Below are 26,495 nucleotides of genomic sequence, written 5' to 3' on the forward strand. Positions count from 1 at the left end.
GCTAAATTAAGGCTAACAAACCGACAGTCACAAATCAATGAGATTAAGGCTAATTCATACAAGAGACAGCACTGGGTTTCCACATAACTAAAAGAAATCAGGAAAAATAATGACACATCATACTGTCTAAATGTATATAGCTTTAATTAAATGGAAAGGTCTAGTTCAAATCTCAATCGTATGCCTTTTGGTGGCTGCAGCTTTCTAATGAGTTTCGAAAATAACACCTCCTCCCCCCACATGGGCAGAAAGAGTAAAGAAAGGAGTTACACTTAAATTCAAAGGGAACTATCAAATATTTTGTGCCGTGCTACACTTCTGCATATTCGTGGTTGCTCAATCTTTAGTTCTGGTTAAGCATAAACATCAACCTTCCACATAAGGAACATTTTTGGTCACATCTTATAAATATTACCTTGACATATAAGAAATATCAGGAAAAATCCTCATCTGCAACATACACACCAAGATCCACCAGGAAATAAGATGCCTCCAAATCAATGAATCCAGCCTTTGAATAAGCATCATGAACCGCCTACTTAAAATCCATTTGGCACAATTAATGGTTGGGGGAGAGGTGGGAGGAGAGGACTAGGTATATGTCTTTGAAAACATTCCACTACCTCTACCATCAGCTGTCCCAGCCCCCACCTCAACCACGAAAAATCCCTGTCACCACCATCACGACTCAGAGTTTCTGGAATGCCCATTCCACCTCCCTCCAAGCAGACACCTCAATTCACGTAGGTCGCACCGTCTACCTTCTGAAAGAATCGGTCTTTCCAGTGGAGGGTGAAAAAGGTCACCACCAAGGCATTTATCTTAAAATGAAGATGCCCAGGAAGACAGTCTTTTGCAGCTAAGCTGTAACGTTCCCTGGGAGTGCGGAGTCCTCATTAACTAGGGAGAATTCCCGCAGGGAGGTGACTGGAATGTTCCAAGTAAATAAGACGGAGGGGGTGTTGTTGACCAAGTACAAACAGGGTTTTTTGTTGGGAGGGGAGTCCCTTTTCCACGCCCATGCTCTGTGCAAGCATCCATCGCCTAGGTAACTAGTAGCTATTCTCTGCATTTTCAGTTGGAGATGGACAATTTCTTCTCAGTGGCCCTGTTTTGTTTACCTTGGCAAGGAGGCTTGGTAATTAAGTCTATATGTTACTGCAGAGTAACTCTATGGTTCCAGGAGCTAGGATTTCAAACCAATTTGTTTAGGTTTCTTTCTAACCTAAAACGATCTAAAAATAGATCGCCAAGCCCTCTTCCTTGTCACCGCCATCACCCTAACTGATGGCAGAATAGGGACAGAGTTGACCCTCAGCCCCAGAGACCTCCTTTGCATTTCACTTTTGATTTTTCATATTCACGACTTCTCCTTCTCCTCCCTAATATTTTCATTGTGGATAAGCAAGTCTAGCAAAGATTTCCTCTTACATTTGTATCTATGTAATGCTTCTGTGCCTATATATATGAATATATTACATATGTCATCATGCATCATATAAAAGCTGCCTTTTAAAAATGCCTACTAGGTGCTAGAAATGGATGATTTTCATATACCCTTACAACTATCTGATGAGACAGCTATTATTCTTCTCATTTTATAAATGAGGAAATGGAGGCCTGTAGTAGCTTGCCTAAAAGTATACTGCTAGAAAATAACGAGTGGGATTTGGAAGAAAACTCATGTACTTTCCACTATGCCATACAGCAAGACTCTTTTCATGGGTGTTTGTGTAAGTATGTTATGTAATTTAACATTCAATTCAATATTTGTTGAGTACCTACTATGAGCAAGGTCCTGTATATCAAGTCTTATTAACAATGAAGATACAGGGTCATTAATGTATTAGCAAGCGGGGACATAGGCGTGCTAGTAAATCCCTGTATCTGGCATCTGCATTTCTACAAGACACATCCAGGTCCATGGACTATTCAATAACACTCAACCATCGTAACCTAGTGACTGGGGCTTGGACATAATCCTGCCATCAAGTCTTGAGTCCACACTATCCTTTCAACATCCATTGGGCATCTACTTACATAAGAAGAGCTGGATCCGACTAGAATTGTCTACTTCCTACAGGAGCCATGTAAGAACCTCACCGTGGCAAATATCTTGCTTAGGCTTTAGAACAATCCTATGATGCAGTTATCATCCCTATTTTACAGATAAGAAAACTGAGGCTCTGAGAGATTAACTTGCCCAAGGTTAGAGAGCATCATGTCACAGGAAACAGAAACGCCTTTTCCCAAACCCCACTCTCTGTCTTATCTCTCCTACAAGAGCACTTAATGCCACACCCCGGTCTCCTTGCCCCCAAGACGCTAATAGATCCTGGATCGTACCTTTTATTCAAGGACTTTATCAGTCTGCCTCTACATGCACATAAAGGGCGAGTCTCTAGTTCTCAGTGGACTGCTCCAGTGGTCAACCTCTGTGAGCTCCGGGTATCATTCAGATAGTGATTTGATGGAAAGCAGGTGATGAGCAAGGCAGTGTGAACAGAGTAGGGCAGAGGTGAGAAGCAGAAAGGCTGTTGTAGGAATTACAGGACAGTCAAGGAGACAAAGGTGGGGGCTTCTCATTGTTTTCCATGAGTGGATGGATGAGGAGACCTGACTCCTGGGAGGGGACAGACAAACCAGGTCACGCAGCCACAGTGAGGCGGGGGCAAATGAGTGGGAGCAGCAAGGGACCAAGGTTTCCCAGAGCACGGTCAAAAGACGTTCTTTGTGTCACGTCTGTGTGGGTGTGTGTGTGTGGGGGCAGGCCCTACAGAAGTCTGGTATTAGAGAAGCATAAAGAATGCTCGAATGAAAAAAATGAGAGATGATAAGGTCACCAGGGCCCGAAAGAGGAGGGCATTTGCAAAGAGGCTTGAAAAGTGGAGAGGAAGTTTTTTTTAGAAGTTGGGGGGGAGGGTGGTGCAGACAGGAAGCCAGTGCTGAATTCTCAGAAGAGGACTGATGTATATTCCAGCAAGGAAAGGATATGCTGAGGGACTTTTGGTTACTGTGCAGTTTGCTAGGTTTGGTGAACACCTTCAGGTCTACCAAGACTTTGAGCTCTGCGTAGGTAAGTCATTTAGCTCTGAAAATGGGTTTGCTCAATAAATACATAACCAAGGAGTTAATTTTTTTTCAAAACATCTTTTGATGCTTTTATATTCATAGAGCACACACAAGATTTAAAAAGAAGGCAGGAGTCTCTACTGTGGACACTGTGCAAAACTCATTTAGAGGAGAATAAAAAATTTAAAAGCAAAATGTCCGGGCCAGGAAAGAATCAGGAATTATATCGGTCATAAATGACTACATTGACTATATCTAAGAGAACGTGTTCACCTGTTTTCAAACCACCTTAAGAAAATAAAAATATGTTCAAAGGCCCCTCAAAAGCTTTGTATACAACGTATGTTCTGGTTTTCCTCACCTACCTTATCCTCCTTCAACCAGGATACAAGAATCTGAATTTCAGAATGTAGTTTCCTTATTTATATTATGGGTGCCATCTGTAATTTCCTTCAAAATTTAAGAATGGATTCGCTGAATGGCAGACTAGACAAATAATGAAGAATTTTAATAGAAGCACACAGGGTGCAGAAATTTGGCCAAGCCACCAAAGCTGCTCAGCTATTAGAGATCAAACAGGCAGTGCCTGTTGGGCACTGACCAGGCCTGGGCCTGCACACACTGGGTGGGGCCTTGGGCCTCTGCTCAAACACAGCTGTGCACCCCCCCTTCAGTTACCCCCCTGGCAGAGGCAGCAGCAATCCACCCCCAGACCCTCAGGAGGGAAGCCCTCCGTGAGCAAACCACAGCCATCAAGGCACGGCCCGCTCCCCAATATTTCAGAACATGCTCTGTGTATTCAGAGGAGCTCGTGAAAAACTCTTAATAAATGGAGCCCCTCCCATTTACTATTGGAGAGCCTCAGATGGGACTCTTTAAAGAGAAACTCACTTTTAAGTGAATATGAGAGTGACAGCAGCCTCCTTATGAACAAATAAAAATGCAAACAAGAAATAAAAAGACAAGGTGTATGCTAGTTCACCAAAAGCAACAGCTTGAAAAAAAAGTACACCGAAGACATAGCTGACATTCCACAGTTCTCAAGATTACTGTAAATACCTAGGTGGCCAACCCAGAGTGGTGTGTAAGTTCAAAATGAGTGGAGGCTTGGTGGTTCTGCCCTTATGATCCCTGAAGTAGCCAAACCAGATAATCTGGTTGAAAAGAACAATCTTATAGTGGCTGGATTATAAATCTCTCAGTGAGCATTTTTAAGTCTGACTATGCTAAATATATAGTGTTTAGAGCAATAGTGTGTCTAAAAGATAACTCCTGACTCCAGGACTTTACAATCTAATAATTATCTGGTTTTACTACCTAAGTAGCTCAAATTAAACAAATAACTGCCAAAGCTGCATTTCATTTTACTTTGTAAAGTTACTGTCTTAAAAAAAGGGATAATCCTTTGGATGAAATAAAGTCTTAAACTTCCTGGGAGAAGAAAACAACAGTCACACAGGACATTTTAGGGAGGTCACAGATGGCTCTTTCTTTTTCTTTGATAGTGGTTGAAAGCCACAAGTTCTAGAGCCAGAGACCTTGGTTCAAATCCCAACTCCACCCCTTTTTAGCTGTGTGGCTTGGGATAAATTACTTAGCCTCTCTGTGCTACAACTTCCACATTTGAAAATGAGTATAAAGTATTAATACGACCTCCTGGAATTAACTGGGAGAGTTAACTATGACAACATTATTGTCATGGCGTCAACAGTCTTTTAAGAGCTGTTATTTATCACTGCTCTAACTTCGTGTCATTTCCTCTCCTCAAAATTCCAAGGTCCTCTTCTGAAATAAGGTTGCCCATTATTAACTAGAGAGAAAATAAGCCTTATAAGAAAGGGAAAGTAGATTGCTTCAGCGGATGTTTTCTTTCATAGCCACCACAAGGTGTCAATCTGTCATTTGGTTTAGTTGAAGTCAGACGTTGTGCTGGTGAAGATGTCCACGAGCTAATAAAAACCATACGGTTACATCACTCCGCAGGGTGTTCGACTCCGGTAAGACCTGGCAGAGGCAGGTTTTCCCCCTGAATGCCAACTGCAGTGCCCATCACCAGTTGCCATGATGTTTTCTTTCCACGAAAGTAAAACTAAACATGATGAGGTCACTGAATCAGAGTGACTTTAGACTTTGTCACTTTCCACATTGCAGCACTCAACATTAAAAACAGCCATTTATACTTTCCAATAATAAACATATTTTCTCTTTTTTTCCCCCTTGAGGTCTGTTTTTAGGAGACTAAAGGCACTCACAATAGGGAGAGGAGGGGCCAAGATTCACTAAAGGCTATGTAATATCTGGTGACATAATCTTGGTAATATCCTGTACTGTTCTAAATAAGGGAACTGTGGGAGTATGGGTGAACCACTTCAAGAAAGAGAGCTTTCCCATCAGGTAGAAGGATTTGTTTCTGGTTGCATCCTCAAGTCAAAATACTAAGGATCTTCAAGATTATCCATCCCCCTCATCTTTCCTATTGAGGCAGAAAGTGGAAAGCTGATAGTACAGTGATAACTGATACCTCTGCCTTCAGAGAGGTCTAACCTTTTCAAGGAGAACTATAAGTCATGCATCACAGCAAAGACTTTCAACAGTTAGATTTACAGCTACTGAATAAGATTTATAGCTTTTGAATAAAAGATTTATCATTGAGGTTAGCCAGTGGCTATTAGCCTGGACTGAGTATTTACAACCTCACATTAAAAAAGGATGAGCCAGAAGCTAGATAATTCAGAAAGAAAGCAAATAGCTCCCAGCTAGCACAATCCTGAAGGCCAGACAGGTAATACAAATGGCCAATCCCAAAGCATAACCACCTTGCCTAAATGCATTTTTAATAATAGTATGTTTGTTTAAACGCACCAGGACTGTGTCTATTCTAGAAGTATTCAACCTTTAAGGAAAATTGACATCCAATTTATTGCAGTCTGCCCTGAATGGGGTCTCTGGAAGCTGCTTGCCTGGTTAGAGGGGGGCAACTTAAAATGGGATATTCTAAGCAAGTTATAATCCTTTTGCACACACAAAGGTACAAAAAACATGGGAAAAATAACACTGCTGAGTGTTGGACCCTGTGAGGGACAATAAGCTCACTGGAGCTCTCAGGCCCTCAGTCCATTCAAACACCAATGACACCGTTTTCAAGAAACAGAAAAACAGTCATTTGTTCTTAATCCAACATGATTTACAGATGTCAGAATTCTCCATCATCAGCTATATACTAGTACATGGAGCTTTTCTCCTACTAAAAGTACACTTGGCAAACTGCTTCCCAGAGCAAATGCTTTAAAGCAAAGGCTGAAAACTGCTTGAAAAGCCAGTCTGAGAGATGCAGCAGTTCTGATTCCTCTCCTATTAAGCTCCTGGGCAGTGGAGGCCAGGTCCAGGGGAGCCACGGAGTCCGGAGCTAAGACAAGCTCCGCTCTGATCTCCGGTAGCTGCTACAGCCTGGTTCTAACGCCGCAGAACTTCCAGGGGCGGTGGATCAGGTGTGCTTTGAGTTTCTGGAGTGAGTCTTAGTGACGGGGTCCCTGCCTGCCTATATGCCAATCTCGGTGACTGAGACCCATCTCAGACGTCTCTCGGGCACAGCAGCGGTCCCTGCAAAGGAGGTGTCACAGTGGGACAAACACACACGCACGCGCGCGCGGAAACCGTCTGTAAAAGGCACCCTCTTACCTTATACTTCATCTCGGCAGCGGTGGATTGAGCTGTTTTCCTGCTCTAGTTAGACTTCATCAAGCAGTGGCGGGTCCGCCCCTCCATCGAGCGCCGGGCGAGAGGAAAGTGAGAACAGCCCCGCTCCGGCCCCGGCTGTCAGTCTCAGCGCGGAGTTCCAGCCCAGCGACGCCCTCCAAGCCTCTGAGCTCACTGTTGTGACTGAGGCAGGCCGAGTACCGACCTCATTTGCATACGGCCCCGCCATTGGCTAGTGCGCCAAAGGTAATACTGACGCTCCGCCCACCCTCAACTCCTGAAAACTGACAAAAGAACTTGTAATGTGATCGTTTCTTTTTGCATTGTCAGAAAGGGTGGAAAATAAGTTCGGAACCCGTCCTGAACCTTACTCCACCCCTCCCCGTCCCAAAACAAAACACCCGGGAAAAGGAGATAAACTCCTTCATAAGATTAACCTAAGTTTTCAAGAAATGGAATTCACAAAGCAGTCTGACAGTCGTGCTTCCTGTGACCTAGCAACTCCTTCATAAACCCGTTTCATTTCAAAGCCATTCACCTCACAATCTCTACATGAAACGAACTCGGGGAACAAAAGGTTTTCTGTCTCCAGGCTCCTTTTTACTAACTACCCCTGCTGCTATCTCTCTCTTTCCTCTCCTTTCTTGTGGCTGTTTGCTTTTTTTTTTTTTTTTTTTTTGTCCTTTTCAATGTTCAAAGTACTTGCAATGTCAGTCTGCAAGGAGCCAGAAGACAATTCTCCCTCAGTGAAAAGGGACTCCCTAGCACCAGCGCCAGGGATTCCCTGGCCAGCTTCTCACCAGGGCCTCACAGAGTTGAGTGCCAGCTACATTCAGTGACCTTCTCTGGCTTTGCTGAGGATAAAGGTTAGATGCGACCTCTCCAACAGGGCCGGCCAGTGCACGCCCTATTTATCATCGTCCTTCACCAAGTAATGTGCTCTTCGATGGCTGGCATTTCTTGCACTAGCTTTGAACACTGCAGTTTTTCCTTCTGACCTCTCTCCTGAAAATGACCCATTAACCCACCAACACTTATTATCTGGGGAACAAAAAAATGCCCACTGTTTGATGAGCCTGGTTAAAAGGACCGGTCTTTTCTCAGTGGAGCACAGAACACTCTCTCCAGCTTCATGCTTTCTATAGAGAGAGAGATCACCCAGGAGAGCACAGAAACCGTCATCTCCAGCAGCTCTTCTGAGGGATGGAAAAGTGAGGGGAAAATCCTTTTCGTGGAAGCTCAGGATTGTGACTTGGGGAGTGCAGACAATAGCTGTCACTGACTGGGAAGGGACTCCAACCAGACTCCATGACTTGGATGGAAACAGCAGCCCTTGTTTTTTTCCTGACCGAATTGGATCAGAATCAGTTTGATTTGTTCCCCCCTCCTCATTCCCAATGGATTAAGATTCTACTTTAATGATCTAAGCAAAAAGAATAGGAGAGCAGTTGCCCTGCAAAGTGGTTTCCAGATACAGGGCTCACAGTTCAGATCACAGCTTAAGAGGGCACCGATTCCCTGGACAGGACCCCCCAGGTGGTCATAATGAGGCTGAGGCACAGGTTGGGGGCCTCCTGGCCTCATTTAGCCTTAGAGGGAGAATAAGCCTGAGCGATTTTGCACGATTTTCCTGAACACACATTAAGCATGTGACATGTTGCCTTGCAGGGATCCTCCTAACAGTTCTGCAGACTTATGGGAGAGTCATTAGCTTGCAGGAAATTGTTTTTGGTGTCTGCCTGGATAAGTCAAAGGCCTTCTCGTCTGTAAGATGAGTCTTGTGGCCTCCAGGAGATCAAGATAACATTCCTTTGGCTTCCTAAGCAGGAAAGCTGAATCCACCTTCTGTTTAGTTTGATGAGTAGTGAACACTATCTCACCCCATTTTAATGCTTTCAGCTTCCCAAAGCATATGCGAAGCCTTTTTCATTCTCTAGGTTAAAAAGCTTATTAATTCACACCAAGTGACATTCCTGCTTTTCTGTTTCTGTCCCGCACAGAGTATATCTGAAGTTCATTTCGAGGTGGTTTGGGTTATGTAAAGAAAAGCTAAAGGGTGCTGGAGCCGGGTACACCAGTGTTAGAATCTCAACAAATTTCTAACTTCTGAATTTTGATGTCCCAAAGTGTAAAACAGAGAAATACCAACCTGCTAGGGCTATGGTGAAGATTAAATGAGATAATGTGGGAGTTCCCGTCGGAGCTCAGCGGAAACAAATCTGACTGGTATCCATGAAGACACAGGTTCGATCCCTGGCCTCGCTCAGTGGATTAAGGATCTGGCATTGCCATGAGCTGTGGTACAGGTCACAGAGGTGGCTCAGATCCGGCGTTGCTCTGGCGTAGGCTGGCGGCTGTAGCTCCAATTTGACCCCTAGCCTGGGAACCTCCATATGCCATGGGAGTGGCCCTAAGAAGACAAAAAAATTAAATTAAATTAAATGAGATAATGCGGATAGACATTAATAGTATTTGGCCCATAGTAAGACCTTAATAAATGGCTGCTTATTATTATTACCAGTATTACTATTATGTTAAAATTATTATATTATTGTATTACTCTATCATATAACATAACATCATATATCATTACGACATTATTGTTATAGGACATTCATTGTAAATTAATTATTATGTTAATGATAACTGTTACCACTATTAGATCATTATGGATATTATAAATGTGATGGGCACTCAGAAGCAGGTGGAGGAACCCTCTCACTCTGTGCCATCTTCTCACTGGGCAGCGAATTTAACAAACATCAGTTCAGCACCTACCATGTGACAGGGGCTGTTCCAGGTGGGGAGGATACAGCAGCAGCCCAGGTAAAGGTCTTACCCTCATGGAGCTTATAGTCTGGTGGGAGTAGAGGGCAGGAATTAAATGAGTATATCATACAGTTTTGGAGTGGCGACTGCCACGAAGAGGAATTAAGTAGGAAACATTGCTAGAGGAAAACAGACCAGAGTGAAGGTCCTGTTTTGGAGAGAATGGTCAGGTAGGGTCCCTCCAAGGCGGTAACAGACAGGGAAGCAGGAATCTGAATACATGAGAGACCCACTCAAAGATCTGGGGAAAGGACATTCCAGACAGAGGCAGTGACCCACAGAAAGGGCCTAGATACTGAAGAGCTTGGTGTGTTTAGGCAGAGCCAGCAGTCCGGGATGCCCAGAGAGGGGTGCCCAGGGGAGGGATGGAGGGGTGAGCTGGGAGAAGGGGGTGTGAACTCTTTGGATCTTCCCTTGAGTGTGACCGGGAGAGTCGGGAATATGATCTGTTTCTGGTTTTACCCTTTTTCTTGGTTTGCTTCAACGCTCAGGGACAGCGGACCATTAGCTGAAGCACTCGACCCTTTCACGTAATGCCGACTGTCGTTACTTCATTTGTGTCGTTTGCTACGTTTCCTTTAAAACCCTTTGGAGAAACACACATTCTCTCAATGAATAGAGAAACAGCCCCCTCCCTCCCCATCTCGTACCTGAGATGTTGGGTGCAAAGGTACTGTTTATATTGAGCTCTGTAAATATCGTCAATTGGTTGATGCAGCCCTCCTAGTACCTTCATGGGTCACCTCCTAAAATGGTCCAGGACCTGTGGGCTCAGACACCGACCAGTGTTCACCCCCATGCTCTCGGCCTGTCCACCTCACCACCTGCCTGCGTGTCTGCCAAGGGCTCGTAAAGGCAAGAGCAAGGGAAAGGGCACAGATGCCATCCAAACCATTTCCCGCTGCCACTGTGCACTGGTGTGAATACAGCAAAAAACCACAGGGGATGCTAGAGAGATGAAATTCTTCTGTCCAAGACTTGGGAGGATCCCAGGTGGCTGCTCTCCAAGAGTGAAGGGCAAAGTCAGAGCCTGTGAGGGCAGGAAGCGACCTCAGGAAACATCCAGTCCAGCCCCTGGTAGAGAGAACGAAGCTGCTGCTCTGGGGGTGCGCTGCCAGGTGCTTTAGGTCAGTCCTCTGCATCTCCTGTCTGACTTACTCCAGTCATTCCTTCATTTTCCCTGCCTGAAATCTCTCTTTGCTCCAGTGGGCATTCTGCATCGCTACCTGTTAAATTTTGAGGATGCAGAGCGGATCACGTCATACTGTGTTTAAAAAACGCTAGGAACACTCCAAGGACTTAAAAACAGAATCCATGCACTTTGGCGTGAACTATAATCGGAATTCACCTTCCCTTCCATCTCCCACCATCCCCCCGGGTCCACATCTCACACTCCAGCCACACGCTGGGAGGGGGGCGGGGACTCACCAAATCTGAGATGCTTGTACTGTCCTGACTTTGCCCAGATGGGTCCCTCTGCCCAGAATGTCCTCCCCTCACTCTTCTGCTATCAAGCCCAGCCTAAACACTAACCCTTTTGTGCTTCCTGGTCTACACCCCCCAACCCTGCCCACCTCGCCCTTCCAGAACGAATTCCTCCCACCCTTTACCAGGCCTCCATTGTACTCAGAACATGGCCCTGTCATAAGGCTTTTCCACATTGTATCCTGATGCTTTCTTGATGCCTGTTTTTCCAGCTTCCAGGGAAGCTGGTACCTTATTCAACTCTGTGTCCCCTGCAGGCTTATCCCTTGATGGAGGTTAAATGCCTTCTGATGAATAAGAGGACAAAGGCATCTTCAAAGAATGTATGTTATCTTGAGGTTCTGCCTGGTGCCTGGGAAAGGAGTAGGGAAGCTGGCATTTGAGGGCAGTAGCGTCATTTACATTTATTAGACATGGAGCTCGCATGAGCCCCTTCAAAGCCAGCTCAGAGCCTGTGGCAGTTCCGGCTCTTGGACGCAGGTTAGTGTGGCAACCACAGCTTGTGGGCCGCCTGTTTTTATATGACCTACAAGCTGAGAATAGCTTTTATATTTTCAAATCATTGAGATAAATCAAAAGAAGGATGATATTTCATGAGATGCGAAAAAAATTAGGTGAAATTCACTGTCTATAAATAAAGTTTTATTGGAACACAGGCTCACCAATTTCTTTATGCGTTCTCTCTGAGCTGCAATTGCAGGCTTGAGTGGTTGCAACAGAGGTGATTAAAAACTGCAAAGCTGAAAAAATGTCTTATCTGGCCTCCACAGGAAAAGTTTGCCAATCCACTCTCTAGAACAGTGCAAGATATATCCATTCCTGAGTTCAGATTAAAGAGTAAAGCCTTCTACATCCCCAGAGAAACAACCTAGACAGCATACCCATTCCTTTTTTTTTTTTTTTTTTTTTTTTTTTTTGCTTTTTAGGGCTGCACCCATGGTATATGGAAGTCCCCAGGCTAGGGGTTGAATCAGAGTTGTAGCTGCTAGCCTACACCACAGCCACAGCAACACCAGATCCTTAACCCACTGAGCCAGGCCAGGAATCGAACATAGATCCTCATGGATACTAGCTGGATTCTTAACCCGCTGAGCCACAATAAGACCCTCTGGATATACCCGTTCTAAGCCATGTTTCACCATTTCTAGTTTGATACTAGTTTTTAAAAAATCTATTATTATACCAAAATTATTTCCAAAAAATTACTAATCTGAAGCAACAACTTTCCAATTCTACAAGTCTCTGGAAACCTCCCCAGACAAAGATGAGCTATCCAGATTTTTTTCCTTCAATCTTCGGACCCCTGCCTCTTTCAGTCTCAGTGGAAACCCAGGTGCCAGGCCCTGTGCTAGGCAGTCACAGACATTATTTCATTCAATATTCATCTAATATAACAACTCTATGAGGTAGGTTGTTGTGTTCTAATTTTATACGTCACCAAACTGAGACTTGGAGAGGTTCCATAGCTTGCACAGAGGTCCAGGCTGGGGAACAGCAGGTCCAGCATGCGAACCCAGGCTTTCTGGTTCCAGGATCTGTGTGCCACGTGGCCACCAGGCTTCCTCTGGGCGCCTTTGTTATCTGAGGCCCCATTTTTCAGTTCAATTAATTAGTACTTCCACCCTAGTGGGACTAAACCTTCCTGAGGAAACCCTGTGTGTTCTCGAGTCGTGACTAGGGCTAGTAGTGTGCATGCTGACACACATACCTCACTCACTTGTTCTTGCAAGCTCGTGTGTGTGTGTGTGTGTGTGTGTGTGTGGTGTGGTTTCTCTTGTCTACACTGCCTTCCTTTCATCCACTGCTTTCCTAAATCCCATCGTTCCCCCAGTCTGCACCCCATCTCCCTCATGGAACCTTTCCTAGAAAACCTCTCCATTGTAGATCTCTGGCCCCCAACTCCTACTCCCCTGTGTCTCTCATCACCTGTGGCCTAGGTCTGTGCTTCCCAGATCTGGTCTCCCTAAAAAGCAGTTGTGAGAGCTTCAGCTTCCCTGCTCTGAGTTGGAGTCAGTAGGCCTGGTGTGAGGCCTTGGAATCCTTACATGGACAGAGAATCTCCTAGGATGCTGCATACAGTGTTACACGTAGGGATTGTCATTTAGAGCTTTGTACTGCTTCACGCCTGAGGGTCCTCCTCTATGGGGAGATTTTAAGCAGCCTGTAAGAGGAACCACCTTCCGCTGAGTCCCTGTCTACACCTGTGTAGGTAACTGCATCTCATCTGCGTCTTCTCAAAGGCCTGTGTCTTGTCCTAGCGCCCTGCCTTCACTGACGTCAACGTGGAAGAAATAAGTCACTTTTCAGCAGGCAGGTGGCTGAACACCTCTCAGTCTAGGCAAGAGCCCTCTTGCATCTGTTGAGCTGGTTCAACTCTTGGAATGAATGAAAGTCTCTTATTAGAGAAATGGTCAGAACAGTCTCCGATGCTTGATTCTTCACAGGTGGGGTGGAGGGGAGCTTTCATTCACTTTCCTTCCATTCATATTTTGGCACAAGAGACCTCATGAAGGCCACCCAAACCCCACGCACTCATCTTCCCCGCTTTTCACAGCACTACCCCAGGAAGAAGCCCTATTTCCTGAAAGAGTTGTTAAAGCACTGTTTTCACATATTTGTTTCTGCAGATGGAGGGTGGTGTTTACTAAAACGACTTGTTGACTCATGATCCCCAAATTGCTTCTGATTTGGTTCCTCCCTGACTTATTTCTTATTTTCACTCCATGACGAGCCACCTGGGGTGGGGTGGGGCCCTAAACAGATGAGAAATGGTTCCTCCAGATGACTCTTCGTTGCCTAACGCGGTGGATTCCCACACTATGAAGACTTTACAAGGTCTGACTGCCCCTTTTCACTCTGTCAAGTTTATAAGTGTGTCATTGTCACCATCCTTTTAAAAATCCACCACCCTCCCCCTCCTACCTCTCTTTGTCATCCATCCCAGGCTCTTTGGGGTGGCTTTTAATTTTCTCAAGGGTGCAGTGCTAACGTCGAGTGTCTTAGGCCTCTCTGAGTCCTTGATAAAACCCTGCAAGAACACATGTAACACCGGGCCACGAATGTACTACCAAAAACCTACAAAGACTCCTACTAGTGGGTGACTGTGGGCAATGCCTTGACTTGATTTATGAAACACATGCAAGATTTCTGATGTTTTATATATATACGTACATCTACTGTTATTATAACTTTGGAATATTTAATTACTACCTTCCCCCCCACCAAAGAACAAAAAACCCAAAACAGATTAAATTATACGTTAAGTAAATTCACTCAACTCTAGTAAAATATGACAAGCATTTGTGAGGCTCCATCTTGGCCTTTAGTATTTTATGAAGGATCTGGGGGAGTAACTCTGGGGTGAACTAAGAAAAGTGAGAAACAAGCAATAAAGATTTAGGTTTATTTCTCTTCATGAATGTGTTGAAGATAGAGTTTCTGCTATTTATATGCATCCAGCTGAGCAAAGGAATGAAGTTCAGTGGAACAGAAGGAGTTTACCAGAAAAATTGTGCAGACTCCTGGCAAAGGCTCCCTCCTGTTTTCTCCAGCCCTGAGGTGTTCTGTCACTGCACACTCTAGTTTGTCCAAATAAACAATCTGTTAGGTGAAACTACCATGGAAATCTCTTCTGCTGGTAGACACTTGGACTGTGGGTTTTTACAAGGTCAAGGTGATCTGCCAAGACCAAATAAACAGGAATTCCATGACTGGCTGGAAGATGGCATCGACCCTTTCTGACATCATGGTGCAACATGGTAACACTGCTATACAGCATGTATTAAAAGGAAGGGACACGGGCACCACATTTCCTTCTTGGCAACTCTTGTTCTTCTTTTGTATATTCTTAAATTTGAAAAGTCTTTGCCTGCATGTCATCACCACCCGTGGGCTAGGACCCAGCATCACTGTCTACGTGCCAGGACGATAACACGTGTGCTATGCCAGAGCTTTGCAATCCCCCTCCCACTCTCCGCCTTTTGCTAACTTCTAGGTGGAATAAGCAGAGAGGCTTACAGACCAGACCACATGCCCTAAGTTCCCGGGTGGGGCTGGGTGCTCTGTTTCCAGTCTTCCCCCGAGCCTCACCGTTCTCCGGATGCTAAAAGGCATCTTCCACCTCCTGCTTCCAGCCTGACTCCAGGGTGCGGGTGGGTGGGGAAGAATGGGGGAGGGTCGTGGGGGGTGTTCTAAGCACTAAACAGTCACTTAACTGGAGGCACCGGGTAACCACTGCAATAGGGTTTGGAGATGCGTTTCTCCCCTGGGGCCTGAAAAGGGCCCGGCTGACCCAGTCCTTCAAGGATCCCTGCCTCGTGTCCCTCATCAGCTGAGACCGGTGAAGGTCCAGCAGGCCCTGTCCCAGGGCATCCGGCCCGTCTGACCAGCCCCGGCAGCCGCCAGCTGGCGCTGATGAGCGCATCAAAGGAATTCGAGTAATGCGGGGCCTGGGGTTGCAGGGGGAGGGCGGGATGAGAGGAATGCGGTGCGGGGACAGAGCGCGCCGGCTCAGCTCGGTTAAATCCAAGCTTTGCAAGAGTTGGATTCATTTTAGAAAGCAAACAAAGCGCTCCAGCTCTCAGCATGCTTCGATTTTGTCTGCTGGAGGAATGCCTTTCCAGCGTGGGCCGGAGACCCCGCGGCGGTGGAGACACCAGCGTCCACCCTTGATGGCCGAGGGCTCGTGGACCGCGCATTCCTTCCTGCCCACTGAAGCTGGGAAATAAAGAGCAGCTCTCTTCTCTGTAAGAAAAGCCCAGGACAAGCCCTGCCCAGGAGCCAGCACAGACTTTCAGGCTCACTCACTCACAGCACTGAGGTTTACAGATGTTACAGAAGTTCCCTTAATTTGCTTAAGGCCTGGCACGCTGTGATTTCAGACCCGAGGATGCAGACAAGGAGGGGTGCTTTGCAAAGGTTTTCATGCACTTCGATGCCTGTGGCTCTCATAACTCTTGCTCCAACCAGCCTGTGGAGCGTCTGGTCTCCGGAAGGGGGAGGAGGGGGAGGTGAGCGAAAGAGCAAGTCAGGGCTCTCCCCCCAGGAAGGCGGAGGCCGTGTGCTCCTCGCCTTTGGATTCCCCCATCTCAGAGTCGCTCCCTGTCCTTGAAAGGCAACCTCTGTGCAGTTCCAGGTCAGCAGGAAAAAGCGTGCCTCCTTACGGGACAGCTCCGTGCTTCTGTTCTCCCCTCTCAAGCCCACTGAAGCCTCCGCTTCCCACCCCTCCCTCTCTGCTTCCCATCCCTGACCTTCCTCGCCCTGTGCCCTGCAAGCGCGTTCAGGCCTCCTCATCCTAAACACAGATCCATGGTTCCTTGTTCAAAAACCTGGACGCCAGACGGGTTGTGGAATTCAGAATATTTCAGTTTTTAAAACCAGATGTAGCGTCTACACGGCATACTACAAAACTCCCAGTGGGACTGGGGCCAGCATCTCGTCTGCAGCCTCATTCATATCTCGGCAGATGTCTGACTTTCCACAGCGTGGTGGGTAAATGAAGACTATGCCTACCCTTGGGCCAATCCGGTCAGGTTTTGCTGCCAAATGAGTGCTGAAAGAACTCTGGATTTTTATACTTTATAATCGTGGTTGCAAGAGTATGGACACGAACCAGCCCCCCTCCAAGTGCCCCAGGACCCTCCTCTGGCACTTCTGCTTCCCCCAGCACCACGCAGAGTGCGCTCCCCATGCTCTCCGTTGACTTCCCACCACCGGACAGTGAGCGGGTCCTGGCCTCCCATTCTGCCCTCCCTGCCTCTGCCTCTGCCATTCGCTCCATCTACCTCCACCCAGGCCACCATGTCCCAAGCTCTCCACTGTAAAGTATCAGTGCTTTCCATTCCCAAGCCATCGCGAGCTACTTAAAAATATGTCACTAGAAAAACAGAAGGAAAAAGACTTAGGAAATACCAGCCTTGTTTGCTGTTGTTATTATTGAATTCAACTGACATACAATGACTCCTAATTGCTGTCAGGTTGCAAAGCGCTCACTCTCAGTTTCACTCTTGCTGTGAGCCTGGGCAGTGTGGGGCCCCGGGCGGGCCTGCAGATGGGCATTTTCAGGAGCTCAGCTTGAGACCTTCACACTCCCCTGCCCAAGCGGGGCGGTGGGGGGGGGGGGGGCTGTCCCTGGTCCCTTGCATCGCCTAGCGCGTGACACTCTCTACCACCACCTGTACTGAAAACCTCCTCCTTTGGCCTCCACGGTGATCACAGTGATGGGCTCTTCTTGCCCTCTCTCCCTGGGTCTGTACCCGTGGGTTCCGAATCCACAGATTCGACCACCTGCCGATGATGGTCGAGTTGAGTCCACAGATACCCTGGATATAGAGGGTGACTGTGTGGGATCAGAGCAACCACAGATTTTGGTCTCTGCAGGGAACCTGGAGCCAGTGCCACTGCAGATACCAAGGGACAACTGCAAACTGGTTTTCATTCCAGGCCGGCTTTCCCCAAGGTTGCATTCTCAGCCTTTCTTCGTCTGTATTTTCTCCTTTATCCATCTTATCCTCTCCAGTGACTTCTACTCTCATTTCTGTGCTGATGACAATCATGTCCCCTGACCTGTGTTCTGAATTCCGAACTCTCATCTCCTCCTGCACCCAAATATTCCAGAGGCTGCTCATCAATCGCTCACATTCACATACTGTGACCATGAATTTTATATGTCAACCCGGCTAGGCCACAGTACCCAGTTATTTGGTCAAATACTTGTCTAGACATACTGTGAAGATATTTTTCAGATGAGAAAAACATTGAAACAGCAGACTTTGAGCAAAGCAGATAAGCCTCCACCATGTGGGTGGGCCTGTGTAATCAGTTGAAGGCCTTAAGAGAAAAAAGACCAATGTTCCCTCTAGGAAGAAGGAATTCTGCTCCAGACAGTCTTTGGACTTGAGCTGCCCCCTCAGCTCTTCTCTGGGTCTACGCCTTGCCAGCCTGCACTGCAGATTTTGGACTTGTCAGCCTCCACAATCATATGAGCCAATTCCTTAAATCAGTCTCTCTCTGTACACACACACACACACACACACACACACACACACACCCTACTTACTGGGCTACTGGTTCCATTTCTTTGGGAAACTGTGGCTAATTCCCACAGGAACTTCCCACCAAAACAGTGGCAACTTCCAACTATTTGATTTATGATGCCACCATTGTTCAAAACGCCTAGAATCAAAAGTTCAAGTCGATCTTTTGTTTCTTTGTCCCTCCTCTTCCCACATCCAACCAGCCATGTCAATTCCATACCCTCCGTATCTGTGGCACAAATACCCTCCTTTCTTTTTCTCCACTAATGGAGATCCCAAACCACCGTCAGGCCTGGTCTGTCACAGAATGGACCCCCACATGGTCCACAGTGATTGGCCCAAGAAATTGGCATGGGACCCAGAGAGAGTGACTCTGAGACCTTTTTTGAGATTTGTAGATGAAGCTTGGGACAGAGGGGACATTTCTTTCCCTGGATCATAAGCAGTCAGTGTCTGCTTGGGAGTGAACCTCTTTTCCTCCTTGTCGAGAGGGTCCATGGTGAGGAGGATGAGTCCACAGGCCAAAGAAGCCGAGCTCTTTGGAGTGGAGAAATGGAGAGATCCCTGATCCTTGTCCGTGCCTCTGGATCTAGTCACACCCCATCTTTGCCCTTAACCCGATTCCTAAACAATAAACACACTTTTCTGCTTAACCTAGTTGGGGTTGAGCTTCTTTCACTTGCAACTGACTAACCCTCTGCCAGAAAGTATTTTCCTACAGGGCAGCAACTAGACCTTATTCATCTGTATCCCCCATGGACCACATTTGGGGTGGTCTCGGTCTATGTGCTGCACTGAGTTCCCAGTTATGTTCTGAAGTTGTTTGTGAGAGAGAAATGACAGAAGGAGCTTTTGACTTCAGCTTCTAAGAAGGCAGAAATAAAATGGAGACTTAGGAAAACTCCAGTTGGGACTCTGGGGACCCAAATAAGAAGCAGATCTACCCTGTTCTTTCAGATTCATTGATTTAGATACACCGATTTCACAATGAAAGGAAAAGCAAGGCATAGTTTTACTGTTAAATGCGGGGTAGCTGTGTTTTGTCTACCTGTAGATCTGTATAAACATTTATATCACACTTCCTGACCAATTAACTCGTACTTGTTAATCACTGCTGACTTTTCATTCTTCCGTCCACCAACACTTGACTAGTTGCCCAACAGAATTTGGGGCACCGTGGGAATTGCAAAGATGTAAAACACCCTCACGTCTTAAATACCTATTACGGTAGCCGCCAAGGGGACTTGGTGAAGATAAACTTCGTAAAGAAAAAAAAAAAAAAAAATCACACCGTACAGTTATGTAAGTTTCTATTTTAAAATCATCTGGTTCTAATTTACTAAATTTAAGGCTTTAGAGTCAAAGCCAACGTGCTACATTTGATTTATGGAAATACTTTAGCACATTTTTCCATCGCACTCTTGTACAATATATTTACCGCCCCTTTGTTATGGTTAGAAAGATTATGGACCTTAAAAAAAGCCCTCTTTACGAGCTTGCTGATATTTTACTATAAAATGCCATAAGATGGAATAAGAAGTCTAGTAAACAATAATGCTCACTTAGGAGCATTTCACATGGTTTAGCGTGTGTGTGTGTGTGTGTATAAATTTAACAGAGAGGTCCATCTGGAAAATGGATGTTTAAAAACTTTCACTTGATGCCAAACCACTTCTTTTCACGGCAGACAAGAACTTTGAGACAGGCCGAGATATTTAAATAGCAGTCATACTATGCTCTGCTGCTAACAAAATAATCATAATGAGGTTAATATCAAAGGATAAAAGAATGCCAGAGAGGCAGACCTCCATTTACCCCAAAGAGGGACCTTGCAAAGTAGTCCAGTGAACTGGACTGCAAGCACATGGACATCTGTACCGTGTGAGTCTGGCTCTGGGCTAGGAAACCCACCACCTGCCTTAGGCCGAGGGCAATGCCAGGCTGCTCTCATTCCCTCCCTGATGTGCTCACCCACTGGTGTCCCAGCTCCTTGGAAAACGCAAAGACAGCTCTCTCCCCTGGGTCCCAGCCATGAGCCACCTTGATGGGACTCCAGGCCCTGGGTTTGAGCTGCTTATTCGGCATGGTAGTTTGGAGGTGACCCCACAGCATTTTGCAGAAAAATCAAGGCCTCGTGCCAACCTCTTCACTGAAAGCTCCCGGACGTGCTGTGGTTTAGCCAATGAAGTCCGCCCTGAATTTTCACAGTGGTATTAAACCCTGTGCACATTCCTTTTGCTCCCGCTTTACCCACTTTAGCACAGCTTACAGAGGTTTTTCATCTCATACCCACATAAAATAAGATGGCTGCCTAGGAAGTCCCCCTGTGCCTTGCAGCTCTGTGCTTCTTTCAAACAAGGAAACTCATTGTCCTCAGAGTTTAGGAAACTCTTATCATGAAAAATTACAAAGGCCAGGGCAGTCAAAATGTGTTCATTCCAGGAGGCCATCTTCACCACAGGTTCCAGGACACAGGACACAGGTGTACAGAGGCATCTGAATGAGTGATGAGTGACTCCCTGGCTCCAGGGCCCCCGCTGACTACAGCCTGCATCCTCCCACTTCAAGTCAAGGCCAGATTATCAAGAAACTGTCTGTTACGCCTCCTCCCTGTATGTTTTCCCAACTCCTCTGCCCTGAAGACCAGTCTTCCCATCTCCCCTCGAAATCACTGTAATTGGAAATGAAATTAAAAAGACAACAACAACAAATAAAGACAACACTATGCTCTCTCTCTTTTTATTAGGGCCACACCTGCAGCATATGGCAGTTCCCAGGCTAGGGGTCTAATTGGAGCTACAGATGCCAGCCTACCCCACAGCCACAGCAATGTGGGATCCAAGCCAGGTCTGCCATCTACATCACAGCTCAGGGCAATGCCAGATCCTTAACCCACTGAGCGAGGAGGTCAGGGATCGAACCTGCACCCTCGTGGGTCCTAGTTGGGTTTCATAAGCCACTGAGCCACAACGGGAAGTCCCTGGAATGTCTCTTATTTGTCTCTTCAAGTCCATCCATTCCTCCCTCATCCTCAGCTTAAGCCTCATCGCCTTCTTGTACTCTAGCCTCTGCTGCTGGGTCCTTTTCCTGAATGTGTGCCGAGTTCCCTGTCTGTTCCATCTGGTCTAATGCTGGCATCCTGGCGCAGTTGTGTATGACCTGTGACCCCCTAACTCTGCCTTGTGTGGTGGGCAGTGCTTTATTGTTTGCACAGTGACTGATCTCAGAAGCAGGTGATCCCCCTATGTGACCCAGGTAATTCCCTGAGATACAATTCATATACATGCAAGTCACCATGTACAATGTACTCTGCAGGGAGTTCCTGTTGTGGCTCAGTGGCAAGGAGTCTGAGTAGTGTCCATGAGGATGCGGGTTTGATTCTGACCTTGCTTAATGGGTTAAGGACCTGGTATTGCTGTGGCTGTGGTGTAGGCTGGTGGCTGCAGCTCTAATGTGACCCTGAGCCTGGGAATTTCCACATGCCATGGGTATAGCTCTCCCCGCACCCCCCCCAAAAAAAAGGGTACTATTCAGTGGGTTTTAGTCTATTCACAGGGTTGACTACCATCATCACTATCTCAGCCCCAAATATTTCCATCACCCCCAAAAGAAACCGCATGCTCATCAGCAATCATCCTCCAGTCCTGCTCCTCCCACCCCTCCCCCCAACCCCTGGCAACCACAACCACCATGTGATTATCTGTCTAGCAATAACGATTTATAACTGAATTCACACATTTATTCCTAGTGCAGTTCCAAAGGCTAACACAAACATGAGATTGGCTATGAATTTTTTTTTATGCATCTAAAAGGATGGTGTCTGTTCTATGAACACATGGATACATTTAGCACTTGTGAGAGAATGCGGAGTGATAACAACCAAAAGACAGTCATTAAAATACAGAAAGGAAAAGCAGGAATTGGGAGTGTTGGAGAGAGGTGGGGGGCAAAGCCTTGAGAGAGGGGAGAAATACGTTCTCCTGGAGACAGGGAGATTATTCTCTTTGGATTGACCATTTAGAGGTCTTATCACATGCCAGATACAGCTAAGCGCATATCTAATCCCCATAACAACCAATCACGTAGGGGTTAGGAAGCCTACACTGCATATGGGGAGGCTGATGCTCAGAGAGGTATACGCCTTGCTCAGGGTCACACAGCAAGGGTTTAACCAAGGCTCCTGTGGCTTCAAATCCCATACTCTTAATAATCTTATTCTTTTTCAACACTGCGCTTCTATAGAGCCTCGAAATGGTGCCAGAAAAGTACCTTGATGAAGAAACTGCTGTTCTATGGAAAACAGCCAGAATACAGACAGCTATTACAAACAGTCTCCCCACCTGGGCAGGAAAGGGCCTTGGCTGCTCTGTTACGTGTTCAGATTCCTGGCCTCCGGGGCCTCCACAGAGGAAGGCCACCCTGGAAACCATCAGATCCTCTGGCTTATTACACCCCAGGGCCAGTCTCATCTAGAAGCAAGACTGTCGGCTTTGTGGTTGGCAGTAAGCCTCCTGAAGGCCAGAGCTACCCCAACCTTCTCCAGTTCCGGTAACTTACCCGACAGGGGGTGGAGGCGCCGCTTTGCTCCCTGAGTGGCCCTGCCAGCTGCTCATGGCTCTGCCTGATGGGCTGGTCTCTAAGGCCTTGGCCAAGTCTCTTTGCAGCCTCTTCGCCAGCTACCTGCTCTCTCTTCTACCTGATCATTCAGTAGTGATGCCACACAGGGTGGGGTCCCCCCCGGCCATGCCACCCACTTACAGTGCTTCCATGGTCACCCATCCACCTGCCAATGACTCCATGAGGGTTAATTTTACATGTCAATCTGGCTGGGCTACCACGCCCAGATATTTGGTCAGATGTTATTCTGGGTGTTTCTGTGAGGGTGTTTGGGATGAAATTTACATTTAGGAGTTCCCGTCGTGGCGCAGTGGCTAACGAATCCGACTAGGAACCATGAGGTTGCGGGTTCAGTCCCTGCCCTTGCTCAGTGGGTTAAGGATCCGGCGTTGCCGTGAGCTGTGGTGTAGGTTGCAGACGCGGCTCGGATCCTGCGTTGCTGTGGCTCTGGCGTAGGCCGGTGGCTACAGCTCCGATTAGACCCCTAGCCTGGGAACCTCCATATGCCGTGGAAGCGGCCCAAAGAAATAGCAAAAAGACAAAAAAAAAAAAAAAAAAGAAAAGAAATTTACATTTAAATTGGTGGACTTTGAGTAAAGCAGATTGTCCTCCAGTTGGGGGTGGACATCATCCAATCAGTTGCTGGCCTGAAGAGAATAGAAGGCTGACCTGCCCTGAGCAAGAGGGAATTCTGAAGACTGCCTTGGCAAGATAACTGCAACATTTGCTCTTTCTGGTTCATTGGAAGATTGCTTCTCTTTTCTTTTCTTTTCAGGGCCACACCTGAGGCACATGAAAGTTCCCCAGCTAGGGGTTGAGCTGGAGCTGCACCTGCTGGCCTACACCATAGCCACAGCAATGCCTGATCCAAGCTGTATCTGTGACCTACAGCACAGCTCATGGCAACGCCAGATCTCCTGCTGGCAGCAAGGCCAGGGATCAAACCTGGATCCTCATGGAGACTGCGTCAGGTTCTTAACCCACTGAGCCACAACAGGAACTCCAGAGGTTGCTTTTGACCTTGAACTGCAACTCCTTCCTGAGTCTCCAGGCTGCTGACCTCCACCATCAGATGTTGACCTTGTCAGCCCTCCACTAACACCTGAGATCTAAACCCCTATGTGCGCCTGGTTAGTGAGCATCTTCTCTGAGGTGATCAGTGTCACCCCAGCCAGCAAGAAGAGGGCAGTGAAAAAAAATGTGCCTCTTCCCTGATAAATGCACTGGGACCCTCTGCTCACATCCCATTCGCCAGACTTGGTCACATGGCTGCTTAGCTGCAAGGGAAGCTGGGAAATGTAGTTATTCTGGGTGGTCATTCCATGACTAGGGAAGAGGAGAATGGGCATTAGAGTACGAGTGTCAGCCACAAGTACCTACTAGGTAACAGTGTAACTATGTATAGTAAGTGCTCGATAACTAATTGCTGAATGTGTGCACATCAGGTTGTCTGCCTGTCAGGATAGCCCTCTGCTCATGGTAGATACTCCTACTGGGTTGGTAGGTTATATACTGCATTTTCCTCCCCTGCTGGGAGGTTATGCTCTGGCTGGGGGCATGGCCTTCCTTCTAGCCCCTGCCGCTGGTCTGCCCTCCTGTGTAGCAGCCACAGTCAAGGGCCTCTGAGAGGCTGTTGCCAGCACCATGTCTTTCCTAGCTTTCTGCAACCCACAGAAGGGTCTGGGCCATGAGGCCTCCCTCTTTCTGTCACTCCACATGAAGACATGTGCTAATGGATGGACGTGGCCAAGACAGAGCCAAACATCCACCCAGCTTGTGCTCAGAGATTGGGAGGGTGGGAAAAGCTGGGACTAGGAGGGCAAAGAGCCCTTGCTGCTCTTTCTCCCAACTGGCCATTGTCCTTCGAGGTCAAAGATGGTGTAAAGTCACGCAATTCTGTGAAACGCTGGCTCTGGATGAGTTAGAGCCCCATGACAAGCATAGTAGCCAAAGCCTCAATTCAATTTGACACACCATGAAAATGAGACAATTGTATGCTAGCCTTGCTGGAATCCCCACATGTCACCCTCCATTAGTCTCCTCCGTGGGGTGGCTTCCAGCATCTCTCCTTTTCCTCAGCATCATTAAGGAAGGGGAAGGGAAAGCTTCCTTGGGTGTCAACCACTGAAGAGGAGAGAGGCTGTTGTTGCCCAGGACCACACTTTGAACTTACCCAGGTTTTAGCTGACAGTCCTGGGACAGGGTGCTTCGGTGTCCCCTCCCTGCATGCTGACACCCACCCAGTGGGGGGACCTTCCTTCCCAGATCCCAGAGAGACCAGTTAGCTGAGTCCAGATGGTCTTTGAGCTTGACTATGATTGCTCCCTTGGGATAAGGGTGCTGGGGAAGCCATTGAGCCCTCGGCTCTGAGATTCCAGAAGTGGGCACAGCGGATCCCCTCCCATTCCTGTGAGCACCGAACTCCTTTACACTTCACGGTCCTGACAGATTTCAAAGTTCTTATTTGCAAATCAATTTAACAAGGCCCCAGGCAGAATCCCCTGGTTAACTACAAGAAAATGGTTCTTCTGACGAGATTGGGGAATAAAACGACACACCTGCAAATTCCTTACTACTTTTTACTATAATCTTTAACGGTGGGTCGATGTACCATATTTTGATTTCTCTAGGTACTGCGCCTGGATTTTCCACCTGTAGAGATGCCTCCAGAAGTTTGCTGCTATAAGCAGACTGAAGGAGATGATGGAGCGGGGGATAAGTGGCTGTTTAATTTAAGTTTTAAAGAAATAAAGCCTACAATGGAAAGAATACATGCAATCCTATAAAAAATAAAGCCCCGTAAAAACTGGTTGCTTATTATTTCATTCTCTTGATCTTAAGTCTCTCGACATGGAGACATTAATTCGAATTTAACTAATATAGTTAGCCCCATTCCAACAGTTTAGGGAAGATAAATGTTTTAGGGAACAATAAAGATGTTTTGTTGTGGTGGTTATTATTTTGTTAAAAATCACCTTTCTGGGTCTCTTGTCTTCTCTTAATGGGACACCTAGGATGGGGACATCTCAGAAGGTTTAGTACTGAACAGAGAGGGATATGAAAGTCCAGGGGAGTTAAGGAGCTCAAGTCCACACCGCAGAGGAAAACAACGGCTCTCTTTGTGGAGAAGCTATGTCCAGAAGCGCCATCGGCTCTCACGGTTCTCTCTCCCCTTTAAGGGGGGCAGGACTCACATTAGGACCATGGTTTTGGGAGGAAAAAGCTGAAGCCTGCTCATTTTCTGTGGAAGTGATTTGCCCAGGGAGCCGAGCCTGACTGCAGTTTTCCCCATTCAAATCCAGTTCCCTTCCACTGCCAGCTTTGTTCCCAGGGACCCATGAAAGTCTCAGAGACAGACACTCCACGTGGAGGACTAGGAACAGCGCTGCAAGGAAAAAGAAAGCAAAACTGGTCATAGGTATGGTTTAACTGGTCCTAGTCTCAGATTATGGTTCTTTTGGGGGTGTTCCTGCAAAGAAGCCCTTTTGTGCTCTAGTCTTTAATTTCTCTGGAAATGAAATCCTGTGCTGCTTCACCCCTCAGCCTGAGTGTGTGTGCATGTGTGTGTGTGTGTGTGTGCATGCTTTGCAGGGTGAAGGCAGAATCCTCCCCGCACCTCCTGCTTTCACATCACATAAATACCTCCACACAAGCCCGTGTGCTTCTGCTCTGCCCGGTGGTTTGAAGCTATGTTATTTGACTCCTATCAGTCACAGATTGTATATTGCTCTCCTCACATGAACCATGTGAATGAGAACTTAA

The 26,495-nt window shown here is 46.9% G+C and overlaps 1 protein-coding gene across 4 annotated transcripts in view; it reads right to left on the bottom strand.

Moving 5' to 3' along the window:
• The window catches only part of NEDD9 (neural precursor cell expressed, developmentally down-regulated 9), a 286,512-nt gene that overhangs the window by 39,725 nt on the left and 220,292 nt on the right, over nucleotides 1-26,495 (bottom strand). Inside the window, exon 1 of one of the 4 annotated variants that reach the window (XM_003482131.4) lies at nucleotides 6,751-7,427. The exons of 2 other annotated variants lie outside the window; for them this stretch is intronic. In XM_003482131.4, the coding sequence (XP_003482179.2) occupies nucleotides 6,751-6,762 (12 nt within the window). In that variant the 5' untranslated portion in view covers nucleotides 6,763-7,427. Of the gene's footprint in view, nucleotides 1-761; nucleotides 6,726-6,750; nucleotides 7,428-26,495 lie in introns of those variants that run through there. One more of the 4 variants, XM_021100185.1, reaches the window with a different exon arrangement.

This window comes from Sus scrofa, chromosome 7, assembly GCF_000003025.6.
Source record: "Sus scrofa isolate TJ Tabasco breed Duroc chromosome 7, Sscrofa11.1, whole genome shotgun sequence".
In the NCBI taxonomy this organism is placed as follows: Eukaryota; Metazoa; Chordata; class Mammalia; order Artiodactyla; family Suidae; genus Sus; species Sus scrofa.